Raw genomic sequence first — 19,706 nt, forward strand, 5'->3', positions numbered from 1 at the left:
TGGTCGCCCTAAAGCAGAGCGCAGACACGAGCCGCCTAGCAGCTCTGCCAGAACTAATGGTCACAAATGAGATTTAACGTTACATTGTGAGCTGCATCCTTTAAGCCGCAATCTGTTTTTGCTACAAAGACTGCTATAATGCAGTGGAACCGAGCTTGTGATATAACGTAAGACTGGAAATGCCATCAATGCACCAATTATGCCACACGATGTACTTAAAGCAACTCTGTAAGCACAAAATGACTGCTCAAACCAAGCACAGACGCTCTGTGCACCATTGTCGGGGCCGTGTACCTTCTTGTTTTCCCTCTATCCCCACCCTCCCGTGGTGTCACAGGTTTGTTAGGTGTGACAGTCATCCTGGATCCGGCTGTAGAAGGTCATTACGATTAGCTCTGCAAGCACCTACATCTCTATGGAGTGATATCCTTCTTCCTCTAGGACCCAACAGTTATCTTCACCTTCGGCTGCTAATTAACACACCCTTGCTGAAGGTTTAAATACCTTCAGTCTCTTCAGCAAGGTGCTGCTGTTAGCTTAATTTCCCCGTCTGGTTGGAAGTACTAGCAGTCAGCTAGTGCCTTCTTGGAGTACTCATGCAGGATGGCTGGCGTGATATCTCAGTGGTCTTATCAAGCTAAGTGTATCCTCTTGTTTGAAAACCCTCTGTCTTTAGTTGTAGTGGGGGCTGACTAACGTTACCGTCCCCTCCCTATCCTGGGCCATCGCTAGGGTCAGGCAGGGATTAGGTTCCTGCTCAGCGATAGGTGCAGAACGTATTTAGGGACGTCAGGCGAGACAGGGTGTTGTTAGATCTGCCTAGGGGTCTACCCCCCCCCTTACCTAGTGTTTGGGCTTCCCCTCCCTCTCCCCGTCGTTGTGCACCTTGCTTCTCCCTCACCCAGCATGACACTTGGATCCTGTAAACCAGAGCTTTCACTCACAGACGAAGAGTGGAGATGGATAAAAAACAAGTGGCTGGGAAGCTGCAGTGATCTGTTCAGCCACGACAAGGAGCACCGAGAGCCTGTGCTTGGTTTGAACAGTAATTTTGTGCTGATAGATAAATTATAAAATGAATTTTAAAAGTTAAAAAAAAAAAGTTTTAAAAGAAAAAACGAGGAAACAGAGAATAAATCAGATGTTAAGAAAAGGCGAGGAAGGCAAAATTGGTTTGTTCATGGAAACAATTTAGCTACATGTACAAGGAAATCAAACGTAAAACTTTGACGTAGATTTTTTCTTTTTATGGAATGGCAATAGAAACAGTTCTTGTAAAGTGTTGACGTACCGCATATTTAAGGTTTATAGGGTATATTTACAAGGTGCAGCTGTGCTGTGGTTCTTGACATGTGTCCAAGCAACACACATAGGTTTAAAGGTGTTGTCTGGCTGTAATGTACAAGTCTGCAGATCGGTTTGCCGCGACATAGAAGAGCCAGAAGACCGCAACATCTGATTTCTCTTATTCCTGCACTGATTAAAAGCACTTCACCTTCATATATGGTGCAGTTTTATTTTAGCAGCGCAGGGATTAATCTGCTCAGTTGAGAGTTTCTGGAGGCTTTCCTGCATTAAGGCTCTCAGCTGTTCAATATTAGCCACTGATATCTCCTATACAAACTGGGCCCTAGCTAGCACTCATTGTCAGAGTAGCTTGTGCTGCATGGCTGGAGGTTATTTGAGGTGTTTATCTGTGACTATTGCTAGGTTTTGGGTGTGTGCTAATTTACCTTCTTCTCCTACTTTGGTTTTACCCCATCCTCCACTCCCTGGTGCATTCCTCTGTTGTTTGTGTATGTATGACTGGTATTTTCCTTTATCCCTGTTCGTATTACCTTGTTAGTCTGGTTGGTGTATTACAGTACACTGCTACTTCCCTCTTCCCTGAGTGGGGAAGGGTACAAACTGAGGGCGGATTCAGAAGCTACGGCTAGCTATGTGGCCCCAGCGTCTTCACCATCAGAAGTAATTCGGGGGAACAGGGCGAGCTAGGGCGCCCCTAGCATTAGGGACAGGGAAGGAGTCCCTGGTCTCGGGACACCCGACAACAGAGTCGAGACAGCTACTCTATGTGACTGCAAACTTGGGAATCCTTCCAGCGAGTACACTGCGCACGGTGAGGATTCTCCGATGCCAGGAGAGGGCAGTCATGAGAATGCAAGTATGCAATTTGAATTCTTCAGGCCACATGCCGACTAGAAGTGGCCTTGTCCAATACACTTACATTGAAATACGCTTCTCACATCTAGTCAGCATGTGGCCTCATGTATGCAAATCGCATACCTGTGGTCATATGCCCGTCACCAGAGAATCCTCACAGCGTGCACAGAAAGCACATAGAGTGATTGCAGACTAGTACCCTAATGCCAGACAACCTCATTAATGCAAATTACCACCAGTTCATAAGAACCACATATTTGTCTCCATGCACTTGCATTCTAAGGCATCGTATAGTGGAGGTTGGTGCCAGACACATTTTCTTATTAAAGGCTCTTCCTGCAGCTCCTCCGCGGGCACCTAGGGGGGTGGTTAAGTGATGCACAGGGTGGAGTGTCGCATTCATATATAGTTCACACACCGGCCGGTAGCAACTGCAGATGAACAGCGGAGAGGAGCACTAATCCAATTTGTGCAAAGATCACTAATTTATTCCACTGAAGCACTGCTGAGAAGTGAGCGACAGCTCCAGTGCGCACTCTGAGTACTTCATCACCATCTCTCCATGTTAGTGCGCGCTATGTAACCAGTCTAGACTGGGGGAGAAGGAGGCTGGTGGTGTGGTGTCTTGTTTATGTGGTCATGGCCACCAGTGTTTGACTGGACAAATGGTTGGGGGAGTGGTGCGCTCACCTACAGCAGGGTGACTGGACAGGTGGTGAAGATGGTGGCTCATGCGTGCTAGCGTTGACCTGACCAGAGGGGTGGAGGATGCACTTGCAAGGAGTCATTATTAAAGGGGTTGAATACTTCTTTTGTAAGTGCACACAACTGAAAGTGTGTGGGACCGGCGGATATAGCGAAGTACAGCACACGGCTTTCTCCAGCATGCGTGGTGAACACTCCATTCCTTTGGGGGCATTCTAGAGCTCTGATCTCGAGATCAGTAGATGGCCAAGCAGTCGGACCCCCACTGATCAGAATGTTATTACTTATCCTGTTGGGAACAGCACTTTAAAACTCCATGCATCTTGGCTGGATGTGAATGTGTATAGGGGAGCCGGGAGGGATCGCGGTTATCCTAAATGCCCATTAATAAGCACCGATCTACTATGTAAAAGTCGATCAGGGCTCATTTCCTGGCCAGTTCAGCGGGCCCACACAAACTGATGGGGACAGACCAATGGATAATGCAATCAAGATACCCTCCAGTATCTTGTTATCGGCCGCACATCACCTGTTTACATGGGGGATGTGCTGCCGATGATTTTTATACTGGTATAAATGAGCCTTTTTCTTGTTTATCAGGTGATTGGCAGCATGGGTACATGGGCCGATGCCAGGTATAGGTGTACGCTCTGACTCACCAAGAGGTGGTGTGCGCACAGAAAGTGCCTGCGGCAACTCCAAATACGGCCAGGACAGGATTTACATTTTTTTCTAACAATGCCAAGCACTGTGCTCGGCTGCTCTTCAGCACACCCATTAGAATGAATGGCGCGGCAGTGCGTATGATCGACCTGTGTATGATTCACACAGGGGATTTCAGAGGGTCAGACCCATAGCACAGTTGGAATGACTAAGACCTAGCTGTTGAAACGTGTTGGTTTTGCCTCCAGAGTATAAGTGGTATGCCATTGTCCTTGCTTTTATAATGATAATACAATAAACGTTGTTTTATTCATAAAGTCCATCATTGGATAAAACCTCCATGGATAGGGGATTACTTTCAAACTTGAAAAAGCCCCTTTAAGAAGATTTTCCACCCAATACTGGCATACCCATCCCAGTGCCAGCACTGCCCCACCATCACCCACAGTCCTCCCCTACTTATCCCCAAAACAGTCTGTTGCCACATATCCCCCATAACAGTCCTCTCCTGCCTAACCCCCATAACAGTCCTCTCCTGCATATCCCCCATAACAGTTCTCCCCTACCTATCCCCCATAACAGTCCTCTCCTGCATATCCCCCATAACAGTCCTCTCCTGCATATCCCCCATAACAGTCCTCTCCTGCCTAACCCCCATAACAGTCCTCTCCTGCATATCCCCCATAACAGTGCTCTCCTACCTATCCCCCATAACAGTCCTCTCCTGCATATCCCCCATAACAGTCCTCTCCTACATATCCCCCATAACAGTGCTCTCCTACATATCCCCCATAACAGTCTCTCCTACATATCCCCCATAACAGTCCTCTCCTACATATCCCCCATAACAGTGCTCTCCTACATATCCCCCATAACAGTGCTCTCCTACATATCCCCCATAACAGTCTCTCCTACATATCCCCCATAACAGTCCTCTCCTACATATCCCCCATAACAGTGCTCTCCTACATATCCCCCATAACAGTTCTCCCCTGCATATCCCCATAACAGTGCTCTCCTGCATATCCCCATAACAGTGCTCTCCTGCATATCCCCCATAACAGTGCTCTCCTGCATATCCCCATAACAGTGCTCTCCTGCATATCCCCCATAACAGTTCTCCCCTGCATATCCCCATAACAGTGCTCTCCTGCATATCCCCATAACAGTGCTCTCCTGCATATCCCCCATAACAGTTCTCCCCTGCATATCCCCATAACAGTGCTCTCCTGCATATCCCCATAACAGTGCTCTCCTGCATATCCCCCATAACAGTGCTCTCCTGCATATCCCCCATAACAGTGCTCTCCTGCATATCCCCCATAACAGTCCTCTCCTGCATATCCCCCATAACAGTCCTCTCCTGCATATCCCCCATAACAGTCCTCTCCTGCATATCCCCCATAACAGTCCTCTCCTGCATATCCCCCATAACAGTGCTCTCCTGCATATCCCTATAACAGTGCTCTCCTACATATCCCCCATAACAGTGCTCTCCTGCATATCCCTATAACAGTGCTCTCCTACATATCCCCCATAACAGTCTCTCCTACATATCCCCCATAACAGTTCTCCCCTACATATCCCCATAACAGTGCTCTCCTGCATATCCCTATAACAGTGCTCTCCTACATATCCCCCATAACAGTCTCTCCTACATATCCCCCATAACAGTTCTCCCCTACATATCCCCATAACAGTGCTCTCCTGCATATCCCTATAACAGTGCTCTCCTGCATATCCCCATAACAGTGCTCTCCTGCATATCCCTATAACAGTGCTCTCCTACATATCCCCCATAACAGTCTCTCCTACATATCCCCCATAACAGTCCTCTCCTACATATCCCCATAACAGTGCTCTCCTACATATCCCCCATAACAGTTCTCCCCTACATATCCCCATAACAGTGCTCTCCTGCATATCCCCATAACAGTGCTCTCCTGCATATCCCTATAACAGTGCTCTCCTACATATCCCCATAACAGTGCTCTCCTGCATATCCCCATAACAGTGCTCTCCTGCATATCCCTATAACAGTGCTCTCCTACATATCCCCATAACAGTGCTCTCCTGCATATCCCCATAACAGTGCTCTCCTGCATATCCCTATAACAGTGCTCTCCTACATATCCCCATAACAGTGCTCTCCTGCATATCCCCATAACAGTGCTCTCCTGCATATCCCTATAACAGTGCTCTCCTACATATCCCCCATAACAGTCTCTCCTACATATCCCCCATAACAGTGCTCTCCTGCATATCCCCCATAACAGTCCTCTCCTGCATATCCCCCATAACAGTGCTCTCCTACATATCCCCCATAACAGTCTCTCCTACATATCCCCCATAACAGTTCTCCCCTACATATCCCCATAACAGTGCTCTCCTGCATATCCCCCATAACAGTGCTCTCCTGCATATCCCTATAACAGTGCTCTCCTACATATCCCCCATAACAGTCTCTCCTACATATCCCCCATAACAGTGCTCTCCTGCATATCCCCCATAACAGTCCTCTCCTGCATATCCCCCATAACAGTGCTCTCCTACATATCCCCCATAACAGTCTCTCCGACATATCCCCATAACAGTTCTCCCCTACATATCCCCATAACAGTCCTCTCCTGCATATCCCCCATAACAGTCCTCTCCTGCATATCCCCCATAACAGTGCTCTCCTACATATCCCCCATAACAGTCTCTCCTGCATATCCCCATAACAGTTCTCCCCTACATATCCCCATAACAGTGCTCTCCTGCATATCCCCCATAACAGTGCTCTCCTGCATATCCCTATAACAGTGCTCTCCTACATATCCCCCATAACAGTCCTCTCCTGCATATCCCCCATAACAGTGCTCTCCTACATATCCCCCATAACAGTCTCTCCTGCATATCCCCATAACAGTTCTCCCCTACATATCCCCATAACAGTCCTCTCCTGCATATCCCCCATAACAGTGCTCTCCTGCATATCCCCCATAACAGTGCTCTCCTGCATATCCCTATAACAGTGCTCTCCTACATTACATACCCCCCTTCCCTTCTCTCCCCTCCCATGCTGTCTCCTACTCTCCTCTCCTCCGTCTTCAGGTCACACTGCTGCATCCAGTCCCTTTCGTCTTTTTGCAGTCTGGTCACATGACCTCGCTTAACCGTCTGCATTCCGGCAGCTCCCGCGTTATTATGGTTACCGGCTGTTTCTATGTCACGTGGGAATATACACAGGACCGATGGGCGGCGCTTCCTGGAGCTCGGAGCTCGGATTGGTTGAGGCAGAAAACAATTACCCAGGAAACAGCGTCGGGGGGCGGAGATTGTGAGAGAACCCGGAAGGAAGGTGGAAAGTAAACATGTATTGTGGGAGGAGCGATGAGAACGGCGCCTGCTGGATACGGGCGGAGAGTGACTGAGAGCGGCGGCTCCCGGTGACACAGGCGGTACTGACCGGTGGTCGGCTGAGGAGGTAAGGGCTGATAACGGGCCTGGGAGCAGAGACCTGGGGCCGCCATTACTGCGCTGTGCAGGGGACTGGCCGCAAGTGTCAGGGCTGCTCACTCTCCGTACACGGGTGAGACACGGGCTGGCACAGTGTGTGAACACGGACCAAGTGTGCACAGGAAGTGTAGTGTGTCCATAGAGGTCGATGGCAGTGAGCTATGGCCGCTGTGCAGAGATGAGACATTGTGCTGGAAGGAAGTGTCCGGCTCGGGGTGACGATCTAGGGATACGGGGGATCTAAGGACACGGAGGATCTAGGGATGTGAGGGATCTAAGGACACGGAGGATCTAGGGATGCGAGGGATCTAAGGACACGGAGGATCTAGGGACGCGGGGGATCTAGGGACGCGGGGGATCTAGGGACGCGGGGGATCTAGGGACGCGGGGGATCTAGGGACGCGGGGGATCTAGGGACGCGGGGGATCTAGGGACGCGGGGGATCTAGGGACGCGGGGGATCTAGGGATGCGAGGGATCTAAGGACACAGAGGATCTAGGGATGCGGGGGATCTAAGGACACGGAGGATCTAGGGATGCGAGGGATCTAAGGACACGGAGGATCTAGGGATGTGAGGGATCTAAGGACACGGAGGATCTAGGGACGCGGGGGATCTAGGGACGCGGGGGATCTAGGGACGCGGGGGATCTAGGGACGCGGGGGATCTAGGGACACGGAGGATCTAGGGATGCGAGGGATCTAAGGACACGGAGGATCTAGGGACGCTGGGGATCTAAGGACACAGAGGATCTAAGGACACAGAGGATCTAGGGACGCGGGGGATCTAGGGACGCGGGGGATCTAGGGACGCGGGGGATCTAGGGACGCGGGGGATCTAAGGATATGGACCTCTTTACGGACGATCTAAGCATATGGACGTCTTTGGTGATGTCGTGTTTTCTTTTTTTAATGCGTGTATTTTAAGTTAAAAAAAATATATTGTGTAAAGCCCCCATACACATACGGCTGATGTCATCTTCCCCCGCAGACAGTGAGCGGCTCAGCTGACAGTGTAAGGGTACGTTCAGACTGTGCACATCGGTCTGAGATGTGACTCCAGTGCACAGACTGGTTGCGTCTTTGCAGACCTGAGCGTAACCGCCTCAGTAATACATGAGACCTGCGGCCAGTCCTAGCATTGCGGCCCGACATGCACGGACATCTCAATGAGCCATAATGTATGTGGGGTCCCAGAACAGAGGATGTCGGGGAGAGAAGGATCTGGCCTGTCTGATTGTGGAATGCCGATCCTCATGTTCTCCCAGAGATAAACTATCGCCAGAGGTGACAGGTAGCAGAGATCTCCTGTGTATGGCAAAGTGACCAAGATAGCAGTCCAAAGAGCATACCTGACGTGTGCACGACCCCATAGACTAGCAGTGGTGCCAGTGCGAACGGATTGTTGGATTACACTCGGCCTGAAACTGCGCTCGTCTGTACCTGCCATTCTGCTGAACTCATGACCACATCAAAGTTGAGCAGAACTTTCAGATGATCCTAAAACAGTCAAGAGAAGGCCCATAAAAGGCAGATAAGATTCCCAACCTCTCCTATCAGTACCAGCTCCCTGGAGAATTCTTCGGCTGTATTTACACTGCACCTGTATCACATAAGAATTTTCCTACGAACAAATATTCTAATAATCGGGCAGCGTGAACAGGCTGCTGGTCACCCAATATACAGTGGGGAAAAAAAAGTATTTAGTCATTGACCAATTGTGTAAGTTCCCCACTTAGGCTACTTTCACACTAGCGTCGTGAACTGCATGTCGCTATGCGACGTTGCGGCGCACCGACGCTAGCTGTGAAAGCGCCGCACAACGGGGGCAGCGGATGCAGTTTTCCAACGCATCCGCTGCCCTATTGTGAGGTGCAGGGGCGGAGTTCCAGCCGCGCATGTGCGGTCGGAAATGCTGCAGACGACGCACCAAAAAACGTTACAAGCAATGTTTTTTGGTGGCGACGGACCGACGCAACCGTCGCACGACTGTTGCGACGTGTGGCAATGCGTCGTTAATAAAAGTCTATGGAAAAAAAACGCATCCTGCAAGCACTTTTGCAGGATGCGTGTTTTCTGCAAAACGACGCCTAGCGACGTGCAGTGCACGACGCTAGTGTGAAAGTAGCCTTAAAAAGATGAGAGGCCTGTAACAGACATCATAGGTAGACCACAACTATGAGAGTCAAAATGAGAAGACAAATCCAGAAAATCACCTTGTCTGATTTGACAAGATTTATTTTGCATATTATGGTGGAAAATAAGTATTTGGTCATTAACAAAAGTTCATCTCAATATTTTGTTATATATCCTTTGTTGGCAATGGCAGTGTTCAAACATTTTCTGTAAGGCTTCACAAGGTTGGCACACACTGTTGGTGGTATGTTGGCCCATTCCTCCATGCAGATCTCCTCTAGAGCAGTGATGTTTTGGGCCTGTCACTGGGTAACATGGACTTTCGACTCCCTCCAAACGTTTTCTATTGGGTTGAGATCTGGAGACTGGCTAGGCCACACCAGGACCTTCGCATTCTTCTTACGAACACGGTGAGTTTTATTTCTACCAAACAGTTCTACTTTGGTTTCATCAGACCATATGACATTCTCCCAATACACTTTTGGATAATCCAAATGCGCTCTAGCAAAGTTCAGACGGGCCCGGACATGTACTGGCTTATGCAGGGGACACGTCTGGCACTGCAGGATCTGAGTCCCTGGTGGCGTAGTGTGTTGTTGATGGTAGCCTTTGTTACAGTGGTCCCAGCTCTATGCATGTCATTCACTAGGTCCCCCCGTGTGGTTCTGGGATTTTTGCTCACTGTTCTTGTGATCATTTTGACCCCACGAGGTGAGATCTTGCGTGGAGCCCCAGATCGAGGGAGACTATCAGTGTTCTTGTATGTCTTCCATTTTCTTATTATTGCTCCCACAGTTGATTTCTTCACTCCAAGCTGGTTGGCTATTGCAGATTCAGTCTTCCCAGCCTGGTGCAGGGCTACAATTTTGTTTCTGGTGTCCTTCCACAGCTCTTTGGTCTTCACCGCAGTGGAGTTTGGAGTGTGACTGTTTGCGGTTGTGGATAGATATCTTTTATACTGATAACAAGGTCAAACCGGTGCCATTACTTCAGGTAATGAGTGGAGGACAGAGGAGCCTCTTAAAGAAGAAGTTACAGGTCTGTGAGAGCCAGAAATCTTGCATGTTTTTAGGTGACCAAATACTTATTTTCCACCATAATTTGCAAAATAAATCTTGCCAAATCAGACAAGGTGATTTTTCTGGATTTGTTTTCTCATTTTGTCTAAGGGTACCGTCACACAGTGCCATTTTCATCGCTACAACGGCACGATCCGTGACGTCGCAGCGTCGTATGATTATCGCTCCAGCGTCGTAGACTGCGGTCACACTTTGCAATCACGGCGCTGGAGCGATGCCGAAGTCCCCGGGTAACCAGGGTAAACATCGGGTAACTAAGCGCAGGGCCGCGCTTAGTAACCCGATGTTTACCCTGGTTACCAGCGTAAACGTAAAAAAAACAAACAGTACATACTCACATTCCGGTGTCTGTCCCCGGCGTTCTGCTTCTCTGCACTGTGTAAGCACCATAGCCGGAAAGCAGAGCGGTGACGTCACCGCTGTGCTCGCTTTCCGGCCGGCAGGCGCTCACAGTGCAGAGAAGCTGAGACGCCGGAGGACAGGCACCGGAATGTGAGTATGTACTGTTTGTTTTTTTTACGTTTACGCTGGTAACCAGGGTAAACATCGGGTTACTAAGCGCAGCCCTGCGCTTAGTTACCCGATGTTTACCCTGGTTACAAGCGAACACATCGCTGGATCGGTGTCACACACAACGATCCAGCGATGTCAGCGGGTGATCAAGCGACGAAAGAAAGTTCCAAACGATCTGCTACGACGTACGATTCTCAGCAGGGTCCCTGATCGCTGCTGCGTGTCAGACACAGCGATATCGTAACGATATCGCTAGAACGTCACGAATCGTACCGTCGTAGCGATGAAAATGGCACTGTGTGACGGTACCCTTAGTTGTGGTCTACCTATGATGTCAATTACAGGCCTCTCTCATCTTTCTAAGTGGGAGAACTTGCACAATTGGTGGCTGACTAAATACTTTTTCCCCCACTGTATATATCTATATCTGTCGAGAACGATAACATCCTGTGCACAGGATCTATTGGCGATCAGTCTGTCAGGTTGGCCTTCCTAAACATTGTAGTAAATGACCACTGATCGACCCTTTTGTAGCTGATTGGTGGTCGTTTATGGCCACGGGTCAGTCTAAACAAGCCTTTCGCTAACTCATTCTGCAGTCAGAAATAGAAGGCAAACAATACAAAATTTTTAATGAAACCCAATAGAAAAAAAAAAGATTTGTAGCCCAAAGGTGGCTAAAACCTTTTTAAGGGAACTAGTGAAACTTTTACTCTCTACTTAGCGACCCCTTTTCTGGCTGATTGACAGGTCGTTAGCTTTGGTAATCAGCCAGGGGAGAAGCTAGAAGTGCAGCACTGTGGACCCTTAGGTAGGAAATTCCCAGCACCATAAGGTTGGAGCTACATGTGGACACTGGCCACTATATTGTGAGGTTTGGGCACGTGACCCCAGCCTAATAGGGAGCCCGTTTTGATCTTTGCTGTGCGACCTCATCTCTTTTACATATTATTCTGCATACGGTAAAGAATCCTTTATATGTAGAGTCTATGACGGAATTCTTGGGTGGAACACTACTTGGATCGATGCATCTATACGGTGACTGTTATGATCCCAATGGCAGAGGATCTCTGATATTCCGGCAAGATAGAAAAAATATAAATACTGCTCTAGGGAGGTGGAAACTGGGCTAACCGCGTACCTGATCCTGACACAAACAACTAAAAGTAGCCGGTGAACGTGCCTACGTTGGTTCTAGACGTCTCGAGCCAGCCGGAGAACTGACTACCCCTAAAGGGAAAAAATAAGACCTCGCTTGCCTCCAGAGAAATTGAACCCCAAAGATATAGAAAGCCCCCAACAAATAATAACGGTGAGGCAAGAGGAGAACACAAACGTAGAGATGAACTAGATTCAGCAAAGTGAGGCCCAATAGTCTAGATAGCAGAAAATAGATAGTGGACTATGCGGTTAGCAGAAAACCCTACAAAACATCCACGCTGAACATTCAAGAACCCCCACACCGACTGACGGTGTGGAGGGAGAATATCAGCCCACTAGAGCTTCCAGCGAGTCAAAAATCAAATGTAAAGCAAGCTGGACAAAAACACTGAATAATGCAAACGATCCAAATTGTACAAAACAGACTTAGCTTTTCTTGCATGAGGCAGACTGAAAGGAATCCGGAGGAGACCAAATAGGTCTGGATACAACGATGCCAGGCAAGAGACTGAGTCCAGAGGAGACTCAAATAGGAAACACCCGCTGCTTAACGACACAGCTGGAGCTCAGGCCTGCAACAAGACATACCTAACACAATACCGCTAGTGACCACCAGAGGGAGCCCAGAAACACAGTTCACAACAGTACCCCCCCCTTGAGGAGGGGTCACCGAACCCTCACCAAGACCCCCAGGGCGATCAGGATGAGCAGCGTGAAAGGCATGAACCAAATCAGCCGCATGAACATCAGAGGCGACAACCCAGGAATTATCCTCCTGACCATAGCCCTTCCACTTAACTAAATACTGGAGTTTCCGTCTAGAGATACGAGAATCCAGAATCTTCTCCACCACGTACTCCAACTCGCCCTCAACCAAAACCGGGGCGGGAGGCTCAACAGCAGGAACCATAGGTACCACGTACCGCCGCAACAAGGACCTATGGAACACATTATGAATAGCAAAAGACGCTGGAAGATCCAAGCGAAAAGACACCGGGTTAAGGATTTCCAAAATCTTATAAGGACCGATAAAGCGAGGCTTGAACTTAGGAGAGGAGACTTTCAAAGGAACATGCTGAGAAGACAACCAAACCAAATCCCCAACACGAAGTCGGGGACCCACACCGCGGCGGCGGTTGGCAAACCGCTGGGCCTTGTCTTGTGACAATTTCAAATTGTCCACCACATGGTTCCAAATCCGCTGCAACCTATCCACCACAGAATCAACCCCAGGACAGTCAGAAGGTTCAACCTGACCCGAGGAGAAACGAGGATGAAAACCAGAGTTGCAGAAAAAGGGTGAAACCAAGGTGGCAGAACTAGCCCGATTATTAAGGGCAAACTCGGCCAGTGGCAAAAAGGTAACCCAGTCGTCCTGATCAGCAGAAACAAAACATCTCAAATAAGTCTCTAACGTCTGATTAGTTCGCTCGGTCTGGCCATTAGACTGAGGATGAAAAGCCGACGAAAAAGACAAATCAATACCCATCTTAGCACAAAAGGATCGCCAGAATCTGGACACAAACTGGGATCCTCTGTCAGATACAATATTCTCAGGGATGCCATGCAAACGAACCACATTCTGAAAGAACAAAGGAACCAAATCAGAGGAGGAAGGCAACTTAGGCAAGGGCACCAAATGGACCATTTTAGAGAAACGATCGCACACCACCCAGATGACAGACATCTTCCGAGACACCGGAAGATCTGAAATGAAATCCATGGAAATGTGCGTCCAAGGCCTCTTTGGGATAGGCAAGGGCAAAAGCAACCCGCTGGCACGAGAACAGCAAGGCTTAGCCCGAGCACAAATCCCACAGGACTGCACAAAAGAATGCACATCCCGCGACAAGGAAGGCCACCAAAAGGACCTGGCCACCAAATCTCTGGTACCAAAAATCCCAGGATGTCCCGCCAACACCGAAGAATGAACCTCAGAAATAACTCTGTTGGTCCATCCATCAGGGACAAACAATCTCTCTGGTGGACAACGATCAGGCCTATCAGCCTGAAATTTTTGCAGCCCTCGTCGCAAATCTGGGGAAATGGCAGACAAAATTACTCCCTCTCTGAGAATACCAGCCGGCTCAGAGACTCCTGGAGAATCAGGCACAAAACTCCTAGAAAGTGCATCAGCCTTCACGTTCTTCGAACCAGGCAGGTACGAGACCACAAAGTCAAAACGGGAGAAAAACAACGACCAACGGGCCTGTCTAGGATTCAGGCGCTTGGCAGACTCGAGGTAAATCAGATTTTTATGATCAGTCAAGACCACCACACGATGTCTAGCTCCCTCGAGCCAATGTCGCCACTCCTCAAATGCCCACTTCATGGCCAACAACTCCCGATTACCAACATCGTAGTTCCGCTCAGCATGCGAAAATTTCCTTGAAAAGAAGGCGCATGGCTTCATCACGGAGCCATCAGAACTTTTTTGCGACAAAACAGCCCCTGCACCAATTTCAGAAGCATCAACTTCAACCTGGAAGGGAAGAGAGACATCCGGCTGGCACAAGACTGGCGCTGAAGTAAACCGACACTTCAGCTCCCGAAAGGCCTCCACGGCCGCAGGAGACCAATTCGCAACATCAGAACCCTTCTTGGTCATATCCGTCAAAGGTTTAACCACGCTGGAGAAATTAGCGATAAAACGACGGTAAAAATTAGCAAAGCCCAAGAACTTCTGCAGGCTCTTAACAGACGTGGGCTGAGTCAAGTCATGAATGGCACGGACCTTAACTGGGTCCATCTCCACAGTAGAAGGGGAAAAAATAAAACCCAAAAAAGAAACCTCCTGTACCCCAAAGATACATTTTGAGCCCTTCACAAATAGAGCATTCTCCCGCAAAACCTGAAACACCATCCTGACCTGGTTCACATGGGACTCCCAATCATCAGAAAAAACCAAAATATCATCCAGATAAATAATCATAAATTTATCCAGATATTTCCGGAAGATGTCATGCATGAAGGACTGAAACACAGAAGGAGCATTAGATAATCCGAAAGGCATCACCAGGTACTCAAAATGACCCTCAGGCGTATTAAATGCCGTTTTCCATTCATCTCCCTGCTTTATGCGCACAAGGTTATACGCACCACGAAGATCTATCTTGGTGAACCAACTGGATCCCTTAATCCGAGCAAACAAATCAGACAACAATGGCAAAGGATACTGAAATTTAACAGTGATCTTATTCAGAAGACGATAATCAATACAAGGTCTCAGAGACCCGTCTTTCTTGCCCACAAAAAAGAATCCTGCACCAAGAGGGGACGAGGATGGGCGAATATGTCCCTTCTCCAAAGACTCCTTTATATAACTCCGCATCGCGGCATGCTCTGGCACAGATAAATTAAAGAGTCGTCCCTTAGGAAACTTACTACCAGGAATCAAATCTATAGCACAATCACAGTCCCTATGAGGAGGAAGGGCACTGGACCTGGCCTCATTAAATACATCCTGAAAGTCTGACAAAAACTCAGGGATCTCAGAAGGAGTAGAAGAAGCAATAGACACCAATGGAGAATCGCCATGAATCCCCTGACACCCCCAACTAGACACAGTCATAGCTTTCCAATCTAAAACTGGATTATGGGCCTGTAACCATGGCAGACCCAAAACGACAACATCATGCATTTTATGCAGTACCAAAAAACGAATCACCTCCTGATGTACAGGAGTCATGCACATGGTCACCTGCGTCCAATACTGAGGTTTATTCTCTGCCAATGGCGTAGAATCAATTCCTCTAAGAGGAATAGGATTTTCCAAAGGCTCCAGGACAAAATCCCGCTTCTGCGATGCATTAAACATTTTCTTTTTGGCCTGGCATTCTGTTATGATCCCAATGGCAGAGGATCTCTGATATTCCGGCAAGATAGAAAAAATATAAATACTGCTCTAGGGAGGTGGAAACTGGGCTAACCGCATACCTGATCCTGACACAAACAACTAAAAGTAGCCGGTGAACGTGCCTACGTTGGTTCTAGACGTCTCGAGCCAGCCGGAGAACTGACTACCCCTAAAGGGAAAAAATAAGACCTCGCTTGCCTCCAGAGAAATTGAACCCCAAAGATATAGAAAGCCCCCAACAAATAATAACGGTGAGGCAAGAGGAAAACACAAACGTAGAGATGAACTAGATTCAGCAAAGTGAGGCCCAATAGTCTAGATAGCAGAAAATAGATAGTGGACTATGCGGTTAGCAGAAAACCCTACAAAACATCCACGCTGAACATTCAAGAACCCCCACACCGACTGACGGTGTGGAGGGAGAATATCAGCCCACTAGAGCTTCCAGCGAGTCAAAAATCAAATGTAAAGCAAGCTGGACAAAAACACTGAATAATGCAAACGATCCAAATTGTACAAAACAGACTTAGCTTTTCTTGCATGAGGCAGACTGAAAGGAATCCGGAGGAGACCAAATAGGTCTGGATACAACTATGCCAGGCAAGAGACTGAGTCCAGAGGAGACTCAAATAGGAAACACCCGCTGCTTAACGACACAGCTGGAGCTCAGGCCTGCAACAAGACATACCTAACACAATACCGGTAGTGACCACCAGAGGGAGCCCAGAAACACAGTTCACAACAGGTGACTAATTGCCATTATGTCTTTTGTTTATTCACAATATATACTTTTTGTGTTTCCTCGGTTAGTGGACATGAGTGATCTCATACACGTCCATATTATGTACACTTTTAAACATTTTTGTCCTGCTGTCTTGTGGCTTCCTGCCATTCTGCGTGGCAATAGACTATCCAGATTATACATGGCTCCAACATTTATGTCGTCTTTTCTGATCCCACAGATGGCAGACTCTCCTCCATCCTCTATGTTTTCCATAGAAGAATTCCCACCAGTTGATCAAGGTGCAGCTCTCCCGAGAGCAATTCCTCAATCCTACAGAGAGACAAGAGAAAATCGGAGTTCTCCTAACTTGAGACGAGGCAAAGGTAAAAGCTGCTTGCTACTTTTGTTTGCTTGCTTTATCCTAGGCTTATAAGAAAAGTATTTGTCGTCTTCATCACTCCAGAATTAAAGGAGGTGCCAGGACTGATATAAATATGACCCAATATATTGTTGACCCATCTGTAGCAATTCTCGGCTGGCTCCTCCCCGCTTTACTTCAATTGATTGACTGATCTCTTCCTATATAAATGGATGGGCAGAAACTTGTCAATCAACTGGAGTGGAACTTGGAGAAGCCGCCCGGGAATGGCACTGTACCGACTGGTCAGGTCTCTCCCTAAAGTCCCCGTTTGGCTTTTCCTAATATGTATACTCCGTAACATATTCTATACATCTTTTCAACACCGTAACAGATAACAACAGTTGATCTTTGGGGTGTTTGGTGTCGGACCACCAGAAATCTGATATTGATAACCTATCCAATAGTCCTGGATAACTTCTGTAATACAAGAATGCTCAAAGCACTGTAATAAAATGTCATTCTAAGGACAGTGATGCATGCCAAGCTAAATATTTTCATTTTTTTTTTTAAGTACTTATCACTTTTAGTTTCTCTTGGTCCTTAGGATCCTGTCGGTGGTCTCCTGACCCTCCTGAAACTCAATCTTCTAGGTGTCCGTTGTGGTTAAAAGCACTGCAACACTGGTACCTCGTCTTTCACTCCCACAAGCTGCCTAAATAATAGTTTCTCCATGTATTTTGTTTGTGTCATAGGAAAATGACCTGTTTTTGCAAAAACAAAACAACTCATTTTATCGTGATTTTTGCCGCAAAACAAACTGGAATTTTACTTTAATAAACCGTCACTGCGGGAAAGTCGTGCTGGGAGTATGTTGTCATCATTACTGAAAATGAGAAGGAAAATGTAACTTTTTTTTTTTTCTTTTTTTTTTTTTCTTCCTGTGACAGTACACAAAAATTATGTACCCCACATGTGCATATCAGAGGAGTGAATTAAAGGGATTGTCCTCTAGGGGATAGCTCTGAAGGGGTTGTCCACTACTTCTACACTGATGTATATTCTTAGGCTAGTGTCACATTGCGTTAGGGCTTTCCGTTTAGCGCTAAGCGCTAGCGGATTGCGCTAACGCAATGTCTTCTTCGGGGTCACCTTAAACGTCCCCGCTAGCGCAGATCCCCGATCTGCGAGAGCGGGGAACGGACCTCGGGCGCGCCGCGGACGCTGCAAGCAGCGTCCGAGGCGCGCTACAAAAGACCGGCACATCGCTAGCGCGTGCCGAAAATGACACGCGCTAGCAATGCGCTTTAACATTGCGGGCAATGGGAGCGCTAACGGACGCGTTGCACGGCGTTAATTTCCCCGTGCAACGCTGTCCGTTAGCGCTCAGCCATAAACGCAATGTGACCCTAGCCTTAGGATAGATGTCCATGTCGGATTGGAGACGGATATAACTAGCACAGCTCTGTTCGCTGTTTAGTAGCTGCTTCTTAGTGCTGCAGATACAGTTCCTAATTATCTCCGCCGGAGCTTATAACCCCACACCGATCTGATACTGATGACCTATCTCAGGAATAATTTGAAGAAAACAACCGCACTCAGAGCATGAGTTTCAAATTGCATCATAAACGTGAATTTTAATAGGGAACACCACAGTGATTAATCAATTGTTAAGGTAACGTTTCGACCCCTTGATGGGTCTTTATCAAACCTCACTTTAAAGTGGAGAGCAAGGGGAGAACAATGTCCAGGGCGGACATAGCGGCTCCACAGGCAAATAGAAAATACGAGGATCCGGAATGGCATGGACAGGGAGTAAGATCCTTAGAAGCACTGTGGGTCCAGAGGCAGGGAGGTCGGAGCCGCTGTGTCCGCCCTGGACATTGTTCTCCCCTTGCTCTCCACTTTAAAGTGAGGTTTGATAAAGACCCATCAAGGGGTCGAAACGTTACCTTAACAATTGATTAATCACTGTGGTGTTCCCTATTAAAATTCACGTTTATGACGCAATTTGAAACTCATGCTCTGAGTGCGGTTGTTTTCTTAGAATTTGAGTTGTCTGGATCCAATCCAGGTTCAGCCTGCACCAGCTCCACACTCCCAGAATGCACGCCTTTCCTCTCAGAACCTCTATTCCTAGCTCAGGAACAGACATCAACATAAAAGTTGTGGACAACTGTTTTCCTGCACAACGCTGAGCCGACGCTTGGCAAACCAAATATCTATCTATCTATCTATCTATCTATCTATCTGTGCCCCCTGCACAGTAGCTCCGCCCCCCACCCCATCACCACACACAATCCCACCCCATCACCGCACATAAAGATGGCCCCCCACCTCATCACCTCACAATCCCCACCCCATCACCTCACATAATCCCGCCCCCACCACATTACCTCACATAATCCCGCCCCCCACCACATCACCACACATAATCCCGCCCCCTCACCACATTACCACACACAATCCCGCCCCCTCACCACATTACCACACACAATCCCGCCCCCTCACCACATTACCACACACAATCCTGCCCCCCACCACATTACCACACATACACTGTGTTCCAAATTATTATGCACAAAGAGTTTAGGAGTGATAAGGTTAGAATTTTTTTGTTTGTCATTTAAACTCATTGATGGTGATGTGTGTCAGGGCTCTTTATATCACTGAAAGCAATTGCAGATACCTGTGCAAGGTTTGGCAGGTGTGTCCAAATAAAGGCAAGACTACTTAAGAAGGCTGTTCCACATTATTAAGCAGCCTACATTTTTGGCCAAAATGGGAAAGAAAAAGGATGTGTCGGCTGCTGAGAAGCAACAAATTGTGGAGTATTTAGGTCAAGGCATG

General features: G+C 47.9%; 1 protein-coding gene across 1 annotated transcript in view; it reads left to right on the forward strand.

Annotated features, from left to right (window-relative positions):
• Positions 1–6,843: 6,843 nt before the first annotated feature.
• Positions 6,844–19,706, forward strand: part of BAD (BCL2 associated agonist of cell death) — a 35,399-nt gene continuing 22,536 nt past the window's right edge. Inside the window, exons 1-2 of the mRNA XM_077287581.1 lie at positions 6,844–7,000; positions 16,737–16,881. Of these exons, the coding sequence (XP_077143696.1) occupies positions 16,737–16,881 (145 nt within the window). The 5' untranslated portion in view covers positions 6,844–7,000. The remainder of the gene's footprint in view (positions 7,001–16,736; positions 16,882–19,706) is intronic.

The sequence above is a fragment of the Ranitomeya variabilis genome, chromosome 2, assembly GCF_051348905.1.
Source record: "Ranitomeya variabilis isolate aRanVar5 chromosome 2, aRanVar5.hap1, whole genome shotgun sequence".
NCBI classification, from domain to species: Eukaryota; Metazoa; Chordata; class Amphibia; order Anura; family Dendrobatidae; genus Ranitomeya; species Ranitomeya variabilis.